Genomic DNA, 21828 nt, shown 5'->3' on the forward strand with positions numbered 1-21828 from the left:
CGGCGGCGGCGGCGGCGGCATTAGCGCCGGCGGCGGCGGCGCCTCCAGCACCCCCATCAACGCGAGCACCGGCAGCAGCAGCAGTAGTAGCAGCAGCAGCAGCAGCAGCAGCAGTAGCAGCAGCAGCAGCAGCAGTAGCAGCAGCAGCAGCAGCAGCTGCGGCCCCCTCCCCGGGAAACCCGTGTACTCGACCCCGTCCCCAGTGGAAAACACCCCTCAGAATAATGAGTGCAAAATGGTGGATCTGAGGGGGGCCAAAGTGGCTTCCTTCACGGTGGAGGGCTGCGAGCTGATCTGCCTGCCCCAGGCTTTCGACCTGTTCCTGAAGCACTTGGTGGGGGGCTTGCACACGGTCTACACCAAGCTGAAGCGGCTGGAGATCACGCCGGTGGTGTGCAATGTGGAACAGGTTCGCATCCTGAGGGGACTGGGCGCCATCCAGCCCGGAGTGAACCGCTGCAAACTCATCTCCAGGAAGGACTTCGAGACCCTCTACAATGACTGCACCAACGCAAGGTAAAGAGCGGGGGGTAGCCTCCGCCGCCCGCGGTCCCTTTCCTCCCGCCTCCTCCTCACCCTTCCCTCGCTCCCTTCCTGGCGCCTCCAGCTCCGCGCGCCCGCGAGCCGCGCGCCCTGGAGAGCACGGCCCTCTCCTCCCTTTCCTCGAGGCTCGCCAGCCGCTCCCGACCCTCTGACAAGTTGGCACCTCACCCTGCCCAGATCTCGCTCTTCCGCCCAGTCCCCACCTTGCTCGTCTGGGCGCAGGGGCTTGGCTGCTGTGGGACGCGGGAACCGCGAGCCTCGGGGCGGAGGGGGCGGGAAGGAGGAGGACCGTGCATTTCCAGGAGCCACAGCCCCCTTCCTGGGCCTCGCCAGCGTCTGGGGACCCCTCACAGCACGGCTGCCAGAGTGGGTGCTCCTTCGGACCCGGGTTCCACCGCGAGCCGGGGGAGGGGGGGGGCACCGGCGGGGCTGGTCGGCGGCGCCCGAGCGGCGTCCCGGGGGCGGGGAGAGGTCGTGACCCCGACCCGCTGGGTTCGGGAGCGGGAAGGCGCGCCCCGGGTGAGGGGCCCGCGAGGAAGCTGCGGGCCTGGGCCTCTTCGAGGCCGGGAGGAAAAAGACCTCCGAGGACGAGAAGCCCCGGAGCGATCCCGGGGGACCCGTTGCGAGCTCAGTCCCAAAGCCCCGAGGGGAAGCCCGCTGAGGGGAGGGGTCTGTGTGTGCGCGCACGTGTGCGTGTGGCCGCCTGTGAGCTTGTGCAAAGGAGATAAAGGGGTACGTTTGCCCCGGGGCAGATGCGAGGGAACCAGCGGGTTTCCTTCTGCAGGGGGAGTTGACGGGTGCCTGAGACTCTTGGAAGCTGAGCTGGAGAGATGGGGAAGGAAGACTGAAGCGCACACTCTCTTTCTCTCTCTCTCCAAATTGTTTTTCTTTTTCTTTCTTTCTTTCTTTACTTTTTTTTTTAATTTTTTTTTTATTTTTTGAAGGTTGGTAGCTCACGCAATGAGCAGGTGCAAGCTTTGCACTGGGGTGTTCCGCAGACCTGAATCCCCCGTGCTGTGGCTTCCACAGCCCGGCAAAGCGCGCGAACCCTGGAGGCCGGGGGACCCGGTGCCTGGCCCGACCGGTTTTATGCTAATGAACGCTCACTGGGGGAGGATCTACCGAGAGGGGGCGGGAGTGGGGTAACTTGTCAGTTTCGGGGTGGAAATGTTCTTTCCACCCACTTTCACAGTGCCGCCTGGTCCCCCGTTCCAGGCAGAGGGAAAAGTTGAGATGCCTGGAGAAAGAGAGTAGGGAAAGTTGGATACCAGAAGCGGGCGCGTGGGAACTGCGCGCAAAATTTGCGCGGGGACTGCGATACCCTCCAAATAAGTTTAAGACCGGGAGAAGGAAGAGAGTTGTACTCTTTTAGGAGGTGTGTCCCCTCATAGAGCTAGGGCAACTGAGCTGCGAAGAAAAGAGGGGTAGGACGAGACCAGAAGGAAACAGGGGTGAAAAAGCCCCTAGCTATTACTTCCTTGGAAGACTTCTGGCTAGTGCCCCGGGAAGGCTGTAAGACGAAAGCTGACTCCAACTCGAACCTTGCAAATGTCCTATTCTGACCTAGCCAGAAACTCTTTTCCTTGTTTGCCATCCTTTGCATGGGGTCTTGAGTGTGTGTCTGGGTTTTGAACCTTCATTTCTATTATTTTTGGGTGACTGCTGAGAGAGCATGCATGTGTGTACGCGCGCGCGTGCCCAAGAGGATGGACAGGTGGCAGTAAAGATTGAGGGGTGATCTTGATCACTAAACGTCATTTACCGAGATAATTGGAGTCCTAGGACGTCCAGAAGATAAAATATTTGCCAACAATGTATTGTTAAAAGTACTCAAATCAGGGCAGAAAATTGTTACAGTTGGAAAGAATGCTAGTTGAAATTTGAAGCCAGTTGGTTGTTATGAAATTGTCTACCTATCTAGTAATTTGGTGAAAAGCTACTGTGTTTCTCTTTAGTAATCAAACCATTCTGCTCTTGAAATCTCTTTGTGTGTTTCTTACAGCACATACTGTACTCGATAATTAATGACCATTACACATAACACACACACACACAAAAATTGCCAGAGAAAACTTCTTTCAATGACTGCAACATTATAATCAATGTGAAGCAGGTAGTGGTACCCCTCTTATAATTACTCCCTTGATTTTTTTTCCCCCTGAAATTTTGCTTAGTGTTTGGAATTGAAGTCCTCACTATACGGTTGGAAAATATTCTTAAAGTTACTAACAAAAATGTTTTAATTAGTTTTTTTTCCCCTGAGGTTAACAATAGCTCTGGAGTTTAAACTTTCACAGCCAACATAAGTTAAATCCAATAGAACTATTATATCTCTTCAAAAATATTTCATCAATATTCTAATTATGTTTCAATCACCTCGTCTTAATATTTTACAATTACACGTGTTATTCTAAAACTCAGTTTCAGGTTATTTTTAAGTTAAACGTGGTTAGTTTGTTGATTTACTCTTGCGTTTTGATCTTTCATCATCTACAAGCCTTACTCAAACCTATATACGTGCAAATACAGCAGTCATTAACCTTAGAAGATGTGTAATTGGAGATCTTTACCTAGGTTTTCTTAACTCTGCACTGTAATCAAATCTGTAAAAAATCAATTTGTAAATCAAAACTGTAAAAAAAAAAAATAGAAAACTTATCGTAGAACTCCCTGTCACTAAAACATATTGTTTGCATTATATTACACTATTATTTTTAATGATAATTACAAGTGTTACTGTCTTATTTCTTAACTTTGAAAGCAATACCTACAATACTTGCACCTTGGATCTTCAAAACTAAAATTACTCTTTCCATTCAAGTCCAGTTTATGCCTTTTCTATTAAGATCCTTTTTCATTCACCTAGATATATTGATTTGTTTCATTCTGGTTTCTTTCTCCTTTGGCTATTTAAGAGACGATCTAAAGGAATAATTTATGCAGAGGGTAAGACAAACTGTGCAAAAGGCAAACTACATAAAATAATATATACATAGTGTATAAGAAACATCAAATCTTAGCACTCTCATCTTTTTACAGAACATATATCTAATTCTGTCTCTTGATAGCATTTAGATACCAGGGAATCTGAGAAACCAAAATGATATCAAAGAGAAAAAAGGTTCATAAACTTGCTCAAAGTGGCTCAGTAAGTTGGTGACAAACCTTAGAGTGGATTTAATTTGCTTGGGGCTATTGCATCAGTATGCTATCTATAAAAACTAGAATAAATGTTGAAGCCATCTGTCACTACCACAAGGAGATGAAACAGAGACTATCACTTGCTTGATAGTAAAGCTAAAAGTAAGAGTCCAAAAATGAGAGAATATGTAAGGAAATATATTTAAAAGTTGTCAAAGGACAGAGTCTGACCTTGATCAGCTTCCTCCAATTATTATTTTTAAACTAAACATTAGTTGCATGAACTTGGCTGGTGCATCAGAGGTCACTTAATTAACTGGTAACCACTAAACAGCAACAACAAAAGGAAAGTAATTATGTACATGGTCAAGCCTCTGTTTGTATGAGTCAGTCGCTTGTTTGTAGATTTGGGTTAGGATTCAATTTTCTGTGAATTCAGGTAATAAAAAGTGACTGCTGTATTGCGTTATCTAAAATGTTTATTTTTTGAATATTGCCAGAGGGAGATTTTGTTTCAGGATCTTTCAAACCAGATTGTGATTTGGGTCTTATATAGCCCTAGATTGTGGAGGTTTTTAACTTAAATAGATTCCAGTTGGTTTTATCAGACATTTTATATGCATATAGATATATTCACAAATAGTATTCCTTTGTCTTAAAAGTCAATACTATCCATAGACAGCAAATTGAAAGACTTTTCAAGTCTTTTTTTGTCCAGTAGTAATATATGGATGCAATTTTACTGTAAGAAATATAAAATATTCTCCAACACTTGGCTCTGTTGTTTGTCAGGAGTTTTAATAAAGATGGCAAACTGAACCAGTCTATATTTATTGAACATTTCCCCCACTGCATGTTTTTCAATGGCACGGACTTACACACTTCTGCATTGGTAATAGAAAGTTTCAACACAAATACAGATTCACTTCTAACAGATAATTATGATACTTGGCACAGAGAGATTAAAATTACTTCAAATGAAGAGAGACTATGCTTTTGAAGTTTTTGTATTACAGTCGATTAATGGCTCCTATAAAGCCTAATGTTTCATTTTATAACATTTCCTAAATAATATGACATAATTAGAAGAGTAAGGCCTAAAATATGAAACTTTAAGTTTGGTTCTGCCACTTGTTTCTGTATACGTTTAAACTGTTACTAAGTTATAGTTTAATTAATACATAAACAAAATCTAAGAATATTCTAACCTAGGATTTACCTTGTTCAATCAAATTATATTATGTAATGCAAATTCTTGAGTTATTTGGATATTTTTCAACCTGTTGTTTTTCTTGAGTTAGTCTCCAGTAATACACATAGTCATTATTGTAAAGAGTGCACATAGTTATGAAGATGGTTTACTTTCTGAGCTCCACAGATGATTAGCTAATGCTCTGAGACACTTAATTTGATTTGCACATAGGATATTTTATTTTGTGAAGCTGCAAACATTATATAAAATAAACAGACTTTTTTGTTTTCATAGTTCCCTTACATAAATTCTTTGTATCACATTTAATACAGACTTTGTGAACCTTCTTCTGATTAGTCCAAATCTGCTGTTACTTTTTTGTTTAATCTACATTTCACAGAAGTTGCGTATAAATTACTGAGACCAATATTAGCCATTCTCTTTTTGCCTCACTACCTCCCCCAACCTCCTGAGATGTGACACCCAATATTGATTAAAGTCTTGGCTGGATTTGAGCATAAATCACTCTTCTCTTTGGTGATTTACCATGTGTGATTCACCAGCATGCGAAAACATAATATGCTTTATTGTTTCTCATTTGATGTTTTGTTTTTGGAATGTAAGTAGCATTTGTAAATTAGCTTAATGTGCAACCAAGTAGTTGTTATTTTAGGAACAATTTGTGCTTTGACTATCAATTAGTGTTATTTTCTCTTTCCAAGTTATTTTACTAAATTGTTTCGTACAATTGCCTTTGTTAATCAAGTAAAATAATCATTTAAATTGCACTGTAGTAGCAACATAGAACCCATGTATTGCAAAATTTAAGAAATGCAACTCTCACAGGTTGTAAATTGTTTCCCTTTGAGTCTTTGAAGAAATTATATGAAATAAGCTTTCTAAATAGGGACAGGTGAGTCTTCTAGATTTCACCCAATATTTTGATTTTAAGGTTTTGGTCACTTGTTTCTTTAAAAAAGTTAAAGTTGGCCAGAATTTTATCTTTCAAGAATTTAATTTTCAGATTGTTCACCAGAAAAAAAAAAAATCACCTCGTTATAGACTTTTAAAATGACAGGGAATATAAAATAAAGTTGATATTAACTATTTGGGTATTTAAATATAAATAATATGTAATTAAAATAAAGTTTTATCATTTTATATTTGAATTGATATAAAAATAGAGTGACCTTACCATGTACCAGCATGCGCCATCCTCTTAACTACTGAGTTACTACATTGTGATTGGTCAGTTATATATATATATATATATATATATATCTCCATACATGTGTATTCTTGTTTAAGTTCTACAGGTTAAAAATTTTAGGGGCGCCTGGGTGGCGCAGTCGGTTAAGCGTCCGACTTCAGCCAGGTCACGATCTCGCGGTCCGTGAGTTCGAGCCCCACGTCGGGCTCTGGGCTGATGGCTCAGAGCCTGGAGCCTGTTTCCGATTCTGTGTCTCCCTCTCTCTCTGCCCCTCCCCCGTTCATGCCTCTCTCTGTCCCAAAAATAAATAAACATTGAAAAAAAAATTAAAAAAAAAATTTTAGCTAAGAATGCATTTATATTTATACTTTTAGGCTTTGAGACTGCATTAGGGGACCTCTTTTCCATTATATTTATTATGTTCAGTAATTTATTTTTTAATGAAGAAAACCCTGAATTAAAAGCTCACCAAATGGGGCTTAGCTGAGTGTCATATCAAAAGCCCTGATCTTCACATTTACGTGTTTCAGGCATAGCAGACGCTCTGTGAGCCCACATTGTGCTCAAATTCCTTTACTTTTCTTCTCAATTTGTCTGAAGTATTTCCCGGCAAAAGTAATTTTTTGCTACAGTAAGTGTCTTTCAAAATAACTTTTAATTGTTGATATGTGCTTTTTAGTATATGCCACAATACAGAAATTACTTCATTCAGATACTGAGATTAGTTTACCAAATTATTTCTTTGGAAAACAAGAACACCGAGATTAGTATATTTACGTTTGGTCCAGTAATTTGTTATTATTAGATCAACTCGTGGGTCACTTTATTTTGATGTACCTATTTACTTTGAGAAGTCTTCTAAGAATTTGTAAAGAGTGTGTGTGTTATAGTTCATGATACTTAAATGTGCAAATGACTATGAACAGAATTTTTATCCATTCAATATAAATTAGTCAATTAGACAATCAATCAGTGAAATTTTACTGTTTTTCAAAGTAATAATAGAATTAAAATTAGTTGAATAAAATAGCAGATAATCATCCCCTTTGTATATGTAGTCATATATAGATAGAGCTAGAGTTATAGGTATACAGATATGTAAAATCATATAGAGAATGACTCAAATCATTACTTAATCCAAAACCAGGGACCTTGAACCAAATATATTTTAACTTTCTGGTGTATTCTTACCTGGACTTACTTTATATGCTAAGAGGATTCTAATTCACCCATTTAAACAAATTCATCTGTGGATTTTTCTAAGTTGGATATTGAAGTGGCCAATGACTGAATTTTGTTAAAGGTGTGGCCCTGTTGCTTTCTGATTCAAATTAGCTTGGAGCTGGTCCAGGATATGAGGCTGGGATTCTTTTTACGTGTATAAAAGTACGTGACTTGAGTGAAAGTTGTCAAAGACAACTTTACTAAACTGGAAAACTCACTATATCATTATTTAATTGCTCTTCTATTTTTGTGCTTATAAGTATATTGAAATGTCTAATACTGTGCAGCACAGTGATGCAGTGAATAGCTACTTGCTTTTAAAAAAGTTTTAGAGAGCAATGATTTAAAAAGAAGACAGCTTAGCTGAAGCATTTAAAACATATTATTATATAAGATGAATATAATACCTGGAATCCATTGCATGTTTCTAGCAGGAAGTCAAAACTACTATGATCTGAAGAACATAAATGTAATTTAATGTAAGTAGACTTATAATAATCCTGCAGTGGATTTTGAAGGTAGTATATATGTTTGACAAAAAAATTGAATATGCTTTTCAGGCATGATTTTCACGAAAACAATAATGAAATAGGCAATTTAGTATATTGGTTACTTTTGGTTCGTAACATTGAAGAGCTGAGGAATGTTTTCCTTTCCTTAGAATAAATGAATGCAGAGGTAAAGTATTAAAAAGTCACAGTGTAACTTATCTTTGAATTTATATAGTATCAATTAGGTTGCTTTTCCAGTCACAACACGAAAAAAATAATACTTTTCATCAAGGACAAACAAGACATATTCAGGAAAGAAAGAGTACTAGTTGAAAGGGAATTATTTTATGGAAACACATAGAAGCATTTTCAGTAAATACTTGCTAATTCAATTTAAGGGATGCTGGTCATTTCTTAAGGAAAGATAATGAAAATAAATCTCTAGAATATGTTAATCAAGAAATACTTTATTATATTCACATATCAAGCATACAAAGTATTTTGTTAAAATCTTAAACTGATGATATTCTGTAATTTTATTAATAGCAACAGTAAATGGGTTGTATTATTCATAACCCTATATTACGTATGAACAAAGCAAATCGCTGAAGGTGTAACAAATCTTTGAACCTATCACAACTCTATGAAAATATACTGACATATCCTAAAATGTTAATTCCTATTTTATATTGAAAATATCTTCAAAATAATACTGTTTCTTGAGTTAGGCAATATGTAGTTCAATGACCTCTGGATTTTAAGTGAATAATTTAAGTGAATAATTAGAACACTTTTAATTGTCCTGTTACCAGTCACACATTTTGTACTAAGATTGATGCCCTTGTGTATGCAACAGGTGTAAAATTTTTATCAGTATTTTAGAAGTCTTGGTGGTGGATATCTTTGTTTATATTAACCGTAGCCTATGTGTAGTCTATGTTTTTATGCTTAAATAATTATAATATCTTCATTAGAAAACTTTACATATATGTGTATGTGTGTTTGTATTCTTTCACCCCCTCCCCCCAAATGCGCGTGCGCGCCACACACACACACACACACACACACCCTTGTAGGACATAGGGCCGGAAGACAAACAACTTACCAAAATTTGACTTTAATTTTGCCTTCTGCAATTTAGTGAAATATAAAATAACACTGAAAAAGAAATTCTGTTTTACTGAATGATAATAGAAAATATATTTAGAATTAATTTTAGCGCGAAAGAAATAATTTATACTTAAATATTTTAAAGTGTAATTATAATAAACAATGTTCTATTGTTAGTAAGACAATGATTAAAAACTTATCTTAATTTACCTATGCCTTTATGTTTATGATAACTGAAGTGTACTTTTAATTCTCTCCAGAAAATATTTGTCAGAGAATTATCTTATTTGTATGAAATAGATATTAAACTATTAGGTACTAGAATCTGTACATTATGGAATAACATTTAATGTGGTTGATGTCATTGCTCCATTTCTTTTATTAGTTTATTTCATTGCTGCTTGCACTTTGGAGCAAGCATATCCTTTACAATCAGTGGATAAATGATAGGAAAACAATTTCATAACTTAAAAAAAAATGATTGCTCTTCTAAAAGCTTTGCCATCAATGAGATGAGTTAGGAATGAGGTCAAGGGGTTAATCTGCAGGTCTACATAAGAAGATGTGTATTACCACTTCTTTCAGTGGACTGTCATTGTCTTTCAAAACACCTGGTAGAGGTCCAGTTAAATGAAATCAATTACTTTCTCAATCATTCCATGGCATTTGTCAAGTCATTACATCATTGGTAAAAGTGCAAGAATGCATGCATTTTTTGGTGAAGTAGAAAAGAGGTTAAAAAACAGTGACTACTTGAAAAATTCTGCCTCCTCTAAAGCTTGTGGAATTAAAAAAAAAAAACCTTGCACATAGTAAATGCAAAATGACATTAAAGTTCACCTTTGCATTTTGTTATCAAAAAAGAAACATATTTCATACTACTTTTTGCATTATCTGGTATGCGTATATATTTATAAGTAAAAATGATTTCAAGATATTTTATGACTTGTGAGCTCTGACACCCTTATTCTTACCCTCTAAGTACCCTCTGACAAGTGCGTATTATAATCCAAGATGAATATATGTCTGCTGTTCACTGATTTTTTTCTTCACCCCATTGATAGTACATGCAGATTTGAACTTGTAGCCAGCAACAGTGCTTCCATGCTTCAAATTGCCAAAAGACCCCCAGGGATAGAAACTTGACCTGCTTTTATGAAACCATAGAATTACATTTATACAAGTTACCCCATGGGAAAGGAATGAACTGATCCCAATTCAAACCTTAATATTGGAGCCTTCTGGGTCAAATTTGATTTTTCTTTCTGTTAACACCTGTTTGGCTACCAAATTTAGTAACCAGGTATTTTTAGGAAATTTGAAAAATATCATTCATAAATGACACTTCACCAGTAAGCCAAAGTGTCATCAAAATTTTGCAGAGATTCAAGTTTTCACATGGGAGTAAGATGTTACTTTTAAAAATGAAATATCTATGTTTTAAATATACGTCCTAGATATAAGTAGTTTAAACACAAAATTGTTTAATCGGACATTTATTTTGTACTTTTTATTGATTTCCCTCCACTAAAGAGTCAGCCCAAGGAGAGGAAGAAACTTTTTTAGGGAGTTGCTCCCTGTGATAACATTTCAGAGTAAGGATTTTTAATGGATAAGTTTAATTTTTTAGACTTGCATTTTAAAAGGTTATATTCCTTATTTTACTTTTTGTTGGACTATATGAAGGGATTTCCTGAAGCCTGCTTTTACCACTAATAGTAACACATGAAGGTGGTTAATGATAAATTGGATACATAAAAGCTATTCCTGTTTTAGTTGTATGTACTTTATGTGGTTGGGCCTACACTGTAAAACTGAAGTTAATCGTGTTCACAATAGGTGGGTAATAGCTTGCTTATTTTCTGTAATATCAAAATGCTATATCCTACATATACCAATGGATAATGAATGTAAATGGGTAAGGCTATAGTGTCTCTTGCTTGTAATTGATGGTATTAAATGACCATCATGAGACTACCGAACATTCTCCATATAGAATGACTTGTTCTCAATCCTACATACACAGCAACACTTTATGAAAGATAAAGCAACATGCATACATTTTTACCCCTACTCAAATATCTGCTGTTACAATTATGATGACTAAATAATTTCATGATAGGATTTTGGAACCAAGCTTAGCATGTTCCTTCCCCAATTCAAAATTAAAAATAATTTTAAAGACTTTGCACCTTTTTTTTTTCCCTTAACATTAATAAAACCATTTGGATGATTGGTTATTTTCCTACAAGAACCAAACATAAAAATTCCTAGTAACAATGCTTATAACAAATCGATTCTTAGAGTAGAGGAAAACATTGAAATTTCCAGTGGAAAGTATACCACTTTCCTTACTATCATAAGTCAAAATAATCAAGGAGAAAATATTTACAGCTTTAAACATATGTTGTCTTTTCTTTTTTATTGGCTGTTAGGTGGCAAAAGAAAATATCTTGCTTTCACCATAAGCTAACATTTTTCTGCATTGTCTTGACACTGGAATGAGGCTGAAAAATTAAATCAATTATTTGGATGTTCCCTAAGATTACTTTGATGCCATATTTATAAAATATCAACATTTTTTTAAACGTGTATTTATTATTGAGAGACAGAGCATGAGCAGGGGAGGGGCAGAGAGAGGAGGAGACACAGAATCCGAAGCAGGCTCCAGGTGCTGAGCTGTCAGCACAGAGCCCGACGCGGGGCTCAACCTCACAAACCGGGAAATCATGACCCGAGGCTAAGTCGGACGCTCAACTGACTGAGCCACCCAGGTGCCCCTAAAATATCAACATTTGATTAAATATTTCATTTGGAAGTTTGACCCAACTAGTTTGATGATGATTTAGCATGGCTCTTGCTCTTCACTTTCTCTCAATCTGACAAAAGGAAGGAAAGGGGGTGGATCACATGACCCAACCACATTATGCTGTTCTAAAAAAGAATCTGGTTCAGGAGAGGCAACCTATTCTGACTTTTGTAATGGTGATAATATGAAGTTTCTGTGACCTTTTTTGTCTTCTAGTGGCACTTTGCAGGTCCATTTCCAATAATGATTGATGGTACACCACATGAACTGCAAAAAGAAAAAATACTTTAAAAATGTTTGCCATAAAATGCATGAAAGATGGTACTTTTATATTTTAGATAATTCTCTATGAGTAGAGGAATCCTTAATGTTGTACAAGATTCTACGTCATACTTAATGTAGAAAGCCTTCCGACACCAAACTACGTTTCATCTTCTTAAATATCTTTATCATCTAAATTATCCTCATAGTGATCTTGTTGTTTTTTTGGTAGAAACTCTAGTGAAATTGTGCATGAAAATATCAATGCTTATCATGAAATTTACCTATAAGCATCTAGCCCCAAACAGAAAAAAAACAGGTTTTTGAGCTGTTGAAATTCAGATTGGTTTCCCCAATTTAACAGTGTGAAATTGTAATATTTTAAAATTTATTTTGTTCCAAGTTTAGGAAATAAAATTAAAAATGGTATATTTGATCTAGAGTAAACTTCTTAGCTCTTTCTTTTGGGGAGTAGGTTAAATAAGGGCCCATGACAGGGATGCTGTTTGTTTTTCACAAAAGTTGTTTGTGATTTCAGGTACTCTTGGGAAATCTCTTGATCAGATTCACATCTGTTCCTGTCAAAGTGGGTGCTAAGATACCGGTCACCCAGCAACCATGTCCAAGAGGGAATTGGGCCGATAATAACTTCAAAAAGGAATGACAGATGCTAGATTAGGATGAAAGACAAAACGCATGAAAAATGAGCTTGTTAGAATCAAAAATTTGTTCAAGCACCTTTATGCAAATTAAATGAATATTGAATATTTGCATGCAGTGATTTCTACTTTTTCATTTGATTGAAAAGAAAAGAATAGTGCATTTAAGCTCACAAATGTGATTTCTTTCTTTTGTACTAATCAACATACAAAGCCGAATCTCTTTTTAAAAAATCAGATTAGCCACCTGGGTTCTTATATCTCTGCTAAGTGTGTTATAATGTTTTTCTTATAACAATGGTACTTTTTGGGACAACTTAGTTTATCTGATTGTTTCCATAATAAACAGTCTTGTGCGAATTAGGATTATTTTAGGTGAATATAAATCCATTTCTTGAAAAGGCATTTCAAAAGTAACCCTATCCTATTGTCCTTGAAATTGGTTAATGTACATTAATAAAAGATCACTCAAGATGAGTTCACACCAAAAGCACAGGCTTCTCATTGACTGGTTAAATAACAATGCGTTTAAGTAAAGCAGGGTAGTATACCGAAATGAAAACTAGACAGAAAGATCTCTTCAAAATTTAAGATGCCTTTTGATACATTACTAGTTTTTCTATTGAATTGTTCACATACTAATCAGAATTTAGAAGGGCCTGATAAAATGTAGTGATTGAGAGAGGTTTCTGAGTCTTGGTTTAGCAATGTCTAATGTGGTCACGTAGAGAAATTGATTTTCTTCAGAAATTAATTAATTTTTCATATCGCCCTAAGCTGCAGTTAAAAAGAGTGCATACTTGTCTGTTTTTTCCAGAAATATTGCCTAATCATATTAATACCATTGCCCCAAGGATGAAAAGATAATTGTACAAATGCATTTGGAAATATGTATCACTGAGTATTTATGATTAAATTATGCAAATGACCCAGCTCTCATCCTTTCCAGACCCAGATTGTCTAATTAGGATTGATATGCTGAATAGATGTTCCAGAATTTGAATACAAGCATGTCCAAGGAGCAGAAAATTGGAAATGACAAGGCTGAAATCCAAAGAAAAGTGCCTTTCGTTTCTATACTTTGTTAATGTGCTGTTAGCAGTTGAGGGTTCTTTCTGTCCCTTTGGCTATTTTGTGACTCATATGTCCTATTAGAAGCAAGTATGCAAAATGAATTGAACTTTAGCAAATAGCATTTCATTTCTATTTGGTGCTTGTTTAAAAATAATAATCCCCTGGCCATTCAAAGAGAACATCACTATTAAGTTGCTTCACACAATGTAAACTTGCCCTTAATTTAGTGATTTTTTTTAACTTCCTCTGAGTTGGTATCAGAACTTTGTTTCAAAGCTAGCTCTTCAAACTTACTGGTATACCAACGCAGTATTTTCCAAGGATATGCTTTCTTGAAAACACAGTCCATTCATTTATTCATTCGTTTACGTAAATACCCATCTTTTAATATTTGGAGAAAATTGTTGAAGCAACAGTTCTGATTAGGGGGAAAAAGGCAGCACTTTAAATGTAACAATGTTTGAATTTGAGGTCCTCAGCAGGCTTTCTCCCTCATTGATTACATTCATTCATCTTAGGTGGAGGGGTGGTAGTGAGGAGCTAGGAAAGGACTGAACTGTCAGGGCTCCGGCCTTTGTTAGGCAGCGGGTAGTCACTGCCTCTGAACTGGCCTGGCTCCTGCTTTCCATCTGCAAGATGATGGATTGCTATGTTTAATACATTTCAGCTTTTGTCTGTCATAGTGTGGACAGACAGTACTATCAGTGATTTCAACAGTGATTAGGGAACCGTTTCAAACCACTCCTATTGGCCAGACAGCTTCCAGGAATGTCTGATGAAACATACTCATTGGCACTCTTACCATGTAAATGTGTAGCTTAACTAGGCAGAGATTGTACACTCGCTGTTTAAACCAATGCAGAACCCATGGAGAATTTTACTAGATCACATATCTACTTTGGAACAAAATTACATGAGACAATATCATAAGAACATTTTGGGTCTCTAACTAGAATATTCATCCCAAGTGCTCCCGAGTTAAGATAAATTTGAATTCTTTAAATAGTAATAGCATATGCTTAATGGCAGGACTGTAGTCCATAGACTGTGATGTCAGTTGTTGCTATCCTCATCAATATGGAGCTGTTTAGCTATATTGGGAGGGTAGAATGTGAGGACTATGTTACAGCAGTAAGACGTGACATGGCATGTGCTGTGTTGGGATTTGTTGAGCTGTGGGTGCTTTGTGGTTCACAAGTCCAAAGAGTGAATGATTTCAGCAACCAGAAAGCCACTCTGTACCAGCTCAGTATTTTCCCTTGAGTGTCTTACTCTATTTATAAAACTGGTGCTGAGAAAATACAATTAACTAAAGGAAAAGAAAATGTATGTTAAGCCATTGATAACATAAACAATGTTTTATTTGGAGAATTGGACTTATATCTAAATCAATTGAATTTTATGAATTCTAATATAAAAATATAATGTAATTTGTAATGTAAATTTTTAAATGTATGATAAACCTGGAGTTGTAACCCTCTTAATAAATAGATAATTAACAAATACTAATCCAGCCAAAGTTTTGAAACAGAAATCTAAATCAAGAGAAGCCACTTGCTTTCAACTTATCTCTATTAATAGGGAAGATGAAAGGGAAAGTTTTGATGGTTAATAGAAAAGAACCAATGAAAATAAGAGTTCCAGATCCCAGATTATATTTTCCCTGACTGATATGGTTCTTATACAGCAAAATTTTCACCTGAGATCTTTTCAGTAAAGGTTTCTGGTTTTGAATATGTGATTACAAATATGCAGACACACACATCACACCACAAATACACACATACACACACACCCCTTATTTCTTTTGAACTAGTTCAATAACTAAATGTGTTGGCATTTTAACGTTGCTGATTTAGTAATAAGGACAGGTGGTGTTCTCCCTCCTGGGAGAGTTATAAAAGCATTCATATATTTTGCAATTATTTTGTTCTTTGTTTTATTTTAAGGCTTGTCTTATTGAAACAATGTACAGCTTAAAAATTGTACATTCATTCAGCATATTCTAAAAGAGTCATCTGTCAAAGTGAATCAAAGATAGAGCTCATAGTAGACTTTTGTACAGAAATTACATAACTGGGCTTAAGTAAATCTGGATTTCTTCATAAAAGCAATTCACAATTTATATAGCACATATGTAGTGAAATAATGTACTACCCCTCAACATTTTTGTACTGCATAATCATTCTAATGGGTGGCTGTCAAATCTTTAGTTGTAGAGTATTGCATATTCATTTATTCCATCTATAGTGTGGGTGGGGGGCAGGCAGGGAAGTGGCAGAATGCTTATTCTTTTAGAAAAAGATGCGGTATAGGGGGCAGCTATTATCCTATGAAATCACTGTGATGTGCAGAATCTCTATTAAGTCAAAGGCAAATGCATGACTGAGGCTACTTGAGTTAAGATTCCTGGCTTTGCACTCTTAGCAGCAGAATGAATGGAAGGAAGAGGAGGTGTCGAGTAAATACTCTGTTCTAAAGTAGAACTGTTTCATGGAATGGCCCTACCTTACTCTCCAATAGCTCCTCCCTTAACTATTTGTTAATAAGTTTAAGGTCAGTAGAGACTTCAGATAAAGGACCTGGGTGGGGGATAGACCTTAAAGAGAGGAAAGGAATGTTTATACCATATATAAGCTATGGATATCCCCCCCCAAATATTATAGAAAATATAACTGGTTGGCAAATTTACATGTGTATTTTACCCATTGGTGAACCTTTCTGGGCTATTCAGAATTAGGTCTTGTGTAACATTGGGAATATAAATGTGTGTGTGTGTGTGTGTGTGTGTGTGTGTGTGTGTGTGTGTGTATGTGCACGCACGCACGTGTCCACGTGTACACCACAGGTTGCCATCCCTTGTTATACACATTGTTGGTCTTGTGTTTAGTTAAACACCATAATTACAAGGTAATACAAGTCATTTGTCTTACTGTGGCTAAATAAAGAAAAAAATGTGTGTGAGAAATGAAATGAATGAGTTTCTCATGAAGCTAAATGAACAAGTTTGCTGTCTGCAAACGTCTCAGAGCGGAGGAGTGTTAGAATCCCTGTTAATCGATCCATCCATTTCCAGCCATGGTGCGAGCTCACTGGCTTCTGCATGTGCACACAGCAGCTCTGGTCTTATCTGTTACTGGTGGGTAGATCCAGAGATTGGGGGGAAATAAAGAGTCAGGCCAGCAGGTTCAACTTCTTATTTCTCAGTAGCTTCCTATAATGATTCCATCTCTAATGAGGTGAATTACTACTGCATGAAAAGGGAGAAAAAAGGGTTTTGGCCATCTTAGCTAATAAATCACATTGACTGCATGGCTGATCAGATCAATTGTGCATAAATCAGTGCCTTAAAGAGTCTTAAACTAAGATTCTACCAAAGACCAATCGATCTACTGGCTTGTGTAACGGCACGATCTCTTGCCTATAGCAAACTGAACAGGAGTCCACAATATTGAGACTGTTAATATGCTGTCAAATGTTGAAATGGATGTTTTCAGATCTCTGAGGCATGGCCAAGATGAGTAAAACAGTTGTGACTGTGTCAAGTCAACTGACAGATATATTTTTGTCTTCTCTAGTTCACTTTTGTTAGCTAGGTTAGCAAGAAAATTCAGTTCTCAAGACATACATGAAAATTCGGGTGTGAAGTCTTTGTTAATAAGCATAATTTGAGGGGATTGTTTCCGACAAAAATGTTATTATGTTATTTCCAAAAGAAATTGTCATGAGGATCCAAGAGAAGTATTTCATTACCACAATAGCTGTAGATTTGAGATTTACTCATCTATAGACAAGTTGGAGTCATGAGAACAATCAAGAAACTTGATTTCAAGTTCCGATGATATCAATTACTAGCTGGGAGATGTTGGGTTAGTCAACTGGAACCTCCAAATTGTCAAATGTAAAATAGGGATAATGAAGATAACTTTTCTATTTATTTCGAAAGAAGGTTGCAAGAATAGGAATGTGATAATAGTTATTTGAAAGCATTTCAGAAATGGTAAGGTACTTTTGAAGAGTTGTTATCTCTTTAAAATTCTCAATTTCTTCTTTATTGAGATATAATCTACATATAACATTCCACAACTTTAAAGTGTACAATTATATACTTCAAAGTTGCTAAGATATTAGACCTTAAATGTTCTTACCCAATTGTATTTTTAAACTCCTTTTACCAGAACAGCTTATAAAAGCATAAAGAAAATTCTACTTTGGTCCTTGCTATCACACTTTTCACCTCTTTTTAACGAAATAACAGTGAAATTATAACAACTAGGACAAAGAATTTGGGAATTTTGAAAAATTACAAAGTCTTTTTAGAAATATAATATTACTAAAATTTTATTGGCAGTGACTTTCAAAAATATTTTTAGTAATGGTTAACATGGTTAAATCTTTGAAAAGCAAAAAAAGACAAAATATAGCCAGAGCATATGAAAGGATAACTTACTTAATTTCGCAGAGAATGTCATTCAATATCTATGGTAACTGCCATGCAATTCTCTAAGAAAGTAGAGATTCCAGAGGAGTTTAAATCAGTTATTTTCTTTTTCTTTATGCTAAAGCAGGTGCTGTCGAAACTTTGATTTCTTTTTAAATTGGCTAGAGCATTCTATTATAGTTATGTCTCTAGGATTTTCTTAAACCAAATACATAATCTATAATTATTCTCTACCAAACATCCCCAAATCCCCCAAATGATTATTTTCTGTAGTCTCCTATTTTGAAAATAAATTTGGGATAGGCATTCAAGCATCTTAACATAAAATTTGGTGTCTGCCAAGTATTTTGTGAACTCATCAATATAATATAATGTTCCCTATTTCAGAATACCATTGTTCTGCTTTTGTTTGTAGATTTATGACAATGTCTTGACATTTTTGTAAATTATGTAACACACATTGTTTCTCCCTTGTTATATTGTGAAATTTAGTAGGTTGTTGAAATTGGATCTGATTGATTTTCTCCTTGGCATTTGTCTACAAAAGCATTTCATGTCTAAAATTCACGAGAGGAGGAGAAACCCAGGTGGATTTCTTTTGCTGCATTTTTCCTTTATGTATCTAAAGTTTTGAAATATTTGTGATCAATTGTTAACAGTTTTAAATGTATCTATAGAGGTTTTGCTGAAAGAGCATAGTTGGCTATTTCTTGAACTTCTTAACTAACTTAGAAACTTGAGTAAATTTAATTTCTGGTGAATAATAATTACCTCCCTGGGATTATTGTAGAGGATTATGTTGCACCTATTGTTAAAACTTTCAAGTATTTTCTGGCATATAGTAGGCATTCTTATTATAAGTACAATTGACTTTTTAAAAGAAATGTTGTTTGCATATTACTGAATTATATTAAAATATTCTTATGAGATTCTTAGTTTTAGAGCATTTTTTATTATGATCAAGAAATTAAAGCATGAATAGAAATGTTTGAGACTTTGATGTAGGAAAAAAAAACCAAAATAAACATGTAGAATATTAGTTCTTAAGTAGAATATAAGATGTCTTTGTTTCCTGAATGTATCCCATGTTCTTGTAGTACTTAAAGCACACATATTGAAACCTTGTATATGTTACACCCATAGGTTTGTAAGGTTGAGATTTTGTCTTCATGTCAGTTATTATTAATTAATGTTTAGCCATTGGATTAATTATGAAAGGTCCCCACGTACATAATTTTTAACGCAGCTGAAATTCATGGGGCACCTGGGTGGCTCAGTTGGTTAAGCGTCCAACTTTGGCTCAGGTCATGATTTCACAGTTAGAGTTCGAGCCCTGCATTGGGCTCTGTGCTGACAGCTCAGAGCCTGGAGCCTGCTTAAGATCCTGTGTCTCCCTCTGTCTCTCTGCCCCTCCGCTGCTCTCTCTCTCTCTCTCAAAAATAAATAAACATTAAAAAAAAGTTAAAAAAAATTTTTTTTTAACGTTTATTTATTTTTGAGACAGGGAGAGATAGCATGAACGGGGGAGGGTCAGAGAGAGAGGCAGACACAGAATCCGAAACAGGCTCCAGGCTCTGAGCTGTCAGCACAGAGCCTGATGCGGGGCTTGAACTCACGGACCGTGAGATCATGACCTGAGCCGGAGTTGGATGCCTAACCGACTGAGCCACCCATGTGCCCCCCAAAAAAGTTTTTTTTAAGCACCTGAAATTCAAATTGAACGGCCAGACCAAATGTAAGAGTATATACGTCTGCTGTTTAAAACACTACCGATGATAAGACTTACCGCTACTATTATCTGTGATTATTATATGTTAGAAATGTGTTCAGTAGGATATCTCTTTTTCTTGCACTCCATATAGTATCCATGAGAGGCAGGTTCAATCTGACTTTAAAGAATGTTAAGGGCACTGAGGATCAGAGCAGTTAGTTAACTTGCTCGCAATTACACAGCTAGTACATAGCAATCGAAGGGAACTGAAGTGAGGCAATTTAATTTTAGAACTTTATTTTCTATGTTATGTTTTTCTATTCAAATAACAGTTAACCTGTGACTCTAATATAGACTATAGGTTGGCAATTATAAATTGTTTGGAAAAAATAGTCATAATATTCATTTCTTGAAAATATTCAAGATGTATGTGTGTGCTCTGTGTCTGTAGCAATTTAGTAATTTTATGGGAAAACTTTAATATTGTTTATAGTTCTGAAATTTTTAGAATCATTGTTACACTGACAGTGTAGAGCAAGCCAGTGGTAATTTATTTCTTCATGAGAAATGCAGAAGTGACATTAAGTTTTATATCCATTAACATTGTGGATTAATTTTCATCATCTCTTTAACTAAGAGATAGAAGCCTATTGTATGCCCTTCCAAGTAAAACAGTATATTCTCTTACTCCTTTTTTATTTCTTCAATCTTGTTACGATGTATTTTTTAAATTTTGAGTTCATTATCATCAAAGGGAACCTTACCACAAAACAAACCATACAGTACGGTCAAATTATACCGATAAGATAAAATTGAGAACAATTACAGTATTAATTTATTAAACTAATTCATGCCTTCAGATCAATGGTTATTGGTGGGGAGTAAGAAATATATAAGAATAATTGGGCTATCATCTATTGTAATTCCAGTCCTTTCCTGACAGATTCTAATTCACCCTCTGTGCCTGTTTTATAGTTCCACTGAGTACTATTATTAGTGTAAGCCACACCTATTACTCAAAGGTTATCATTTCTAGTAGTTACAAATAGGCTATTTTTAGAAGCTCAAAATCTATTCATCTGGGCATAGAGTTGGGATTTAAACCTTAGTTGTGTAGTACAAAAGCCTACTCTAGGCAGAGTTTGTACCAATCGCTTCCTGGTATTTAAACTGGAAAGTAGCCATGGAAAGTTTGGGGTTGGGTCTGTTTTCCTTCATATGTTTTTTGAAATAAGCCTCATCATCCCATCTCAATTACCCACCTGTATGCCTTCTTCCGTCCAGATAGTTTGCTATTCTTTTTGATCCTTAGATCTTTAATTTTTTTTTTTTTCCCGCAGCAGAAAAGGTACTTTGATATTTTGGCATCCTCATACTCCATATGAAGAACTTGTTGTTTATCAGATTGGCACATTTCTGTGATGTGCAAGTTCCTTTGGTAGGTAGGGTATGTGTGTCACTGTGCTCATTTTTGTTTATTCACTTTAATCAAGTGTGGGAAATAATGTTTTTTTACGAGATAATTATTATGTGTGTAATGTGATGGAACTCTTGTTCTAGGATATCTACAGTTAAGGTAAGGAGTTAACTGTGGTAGCACTAAATATATAGAATTTTTCTGTTAATATTTAGTGTTTCATCAAAGTCTTGCACGTTAATATATTAAATAAATCAAGACAAAGAGGTATATCATCTAACACTAATTCAAGAGAGAAGGTGTAGTGTTTACATATAAGTTTTAGCAATGATTCCTGTGTTTTTAGTGGTTGTTTGCTGAATTACATCAACTGTGTGTTGAAAAAGTGGCATGGGCCTTGAGGTTTTTAACGATTTGCATGAATTCAGAATTGAGTTCATCAGTAGACTGATGATGGTGCCTTTGCTTTGCCACCCTTTTATCCCTGCCTGGGTTGCCGGTCCAGGATGTTTTGAACTACTTAGTCACACCTTATGTCATATGAA

The 21828-nt window shown here is 36.3% G+C and overlaps 1 protein-coding gene across 1 annotated transcript in view; it reads left to right on the plus strand.

The window, feature by feature from the left end:
• Positions 1-21828, plus strand: part of DACH1 (dachshund family transcription factor 1) — a 443609-nt gene that overhangs the window by 1381 nt on the left and 420400 nt on the right. Inside the window, exon 2 of the mRNA XM_040487387.1 lies at positions 1-516. This exon is cut by the window's left edge and continues 12 nt beyond it. Coding sequence (XP_040343321.1) covers positions 1-516 — 516 coding nt within the window. The remainder of the gene's footprint in view (positions 517-21828) is intronic.

This window comes from Herpailurus yagouaroundi, unplaced genomic scaffold, assembly GCF_014898765.1.
Source record: "Herpailurus yagouaroundi ecotype Mexico unplaced genomic scaffold, PumYag 164, whole genome shotgun sequence".
NCBI lineage: Eukaryota > Metazoa > Chordata > Mammalia > Carnivora > Felidae > Herpailurus > Herpailurus yagouaroundi.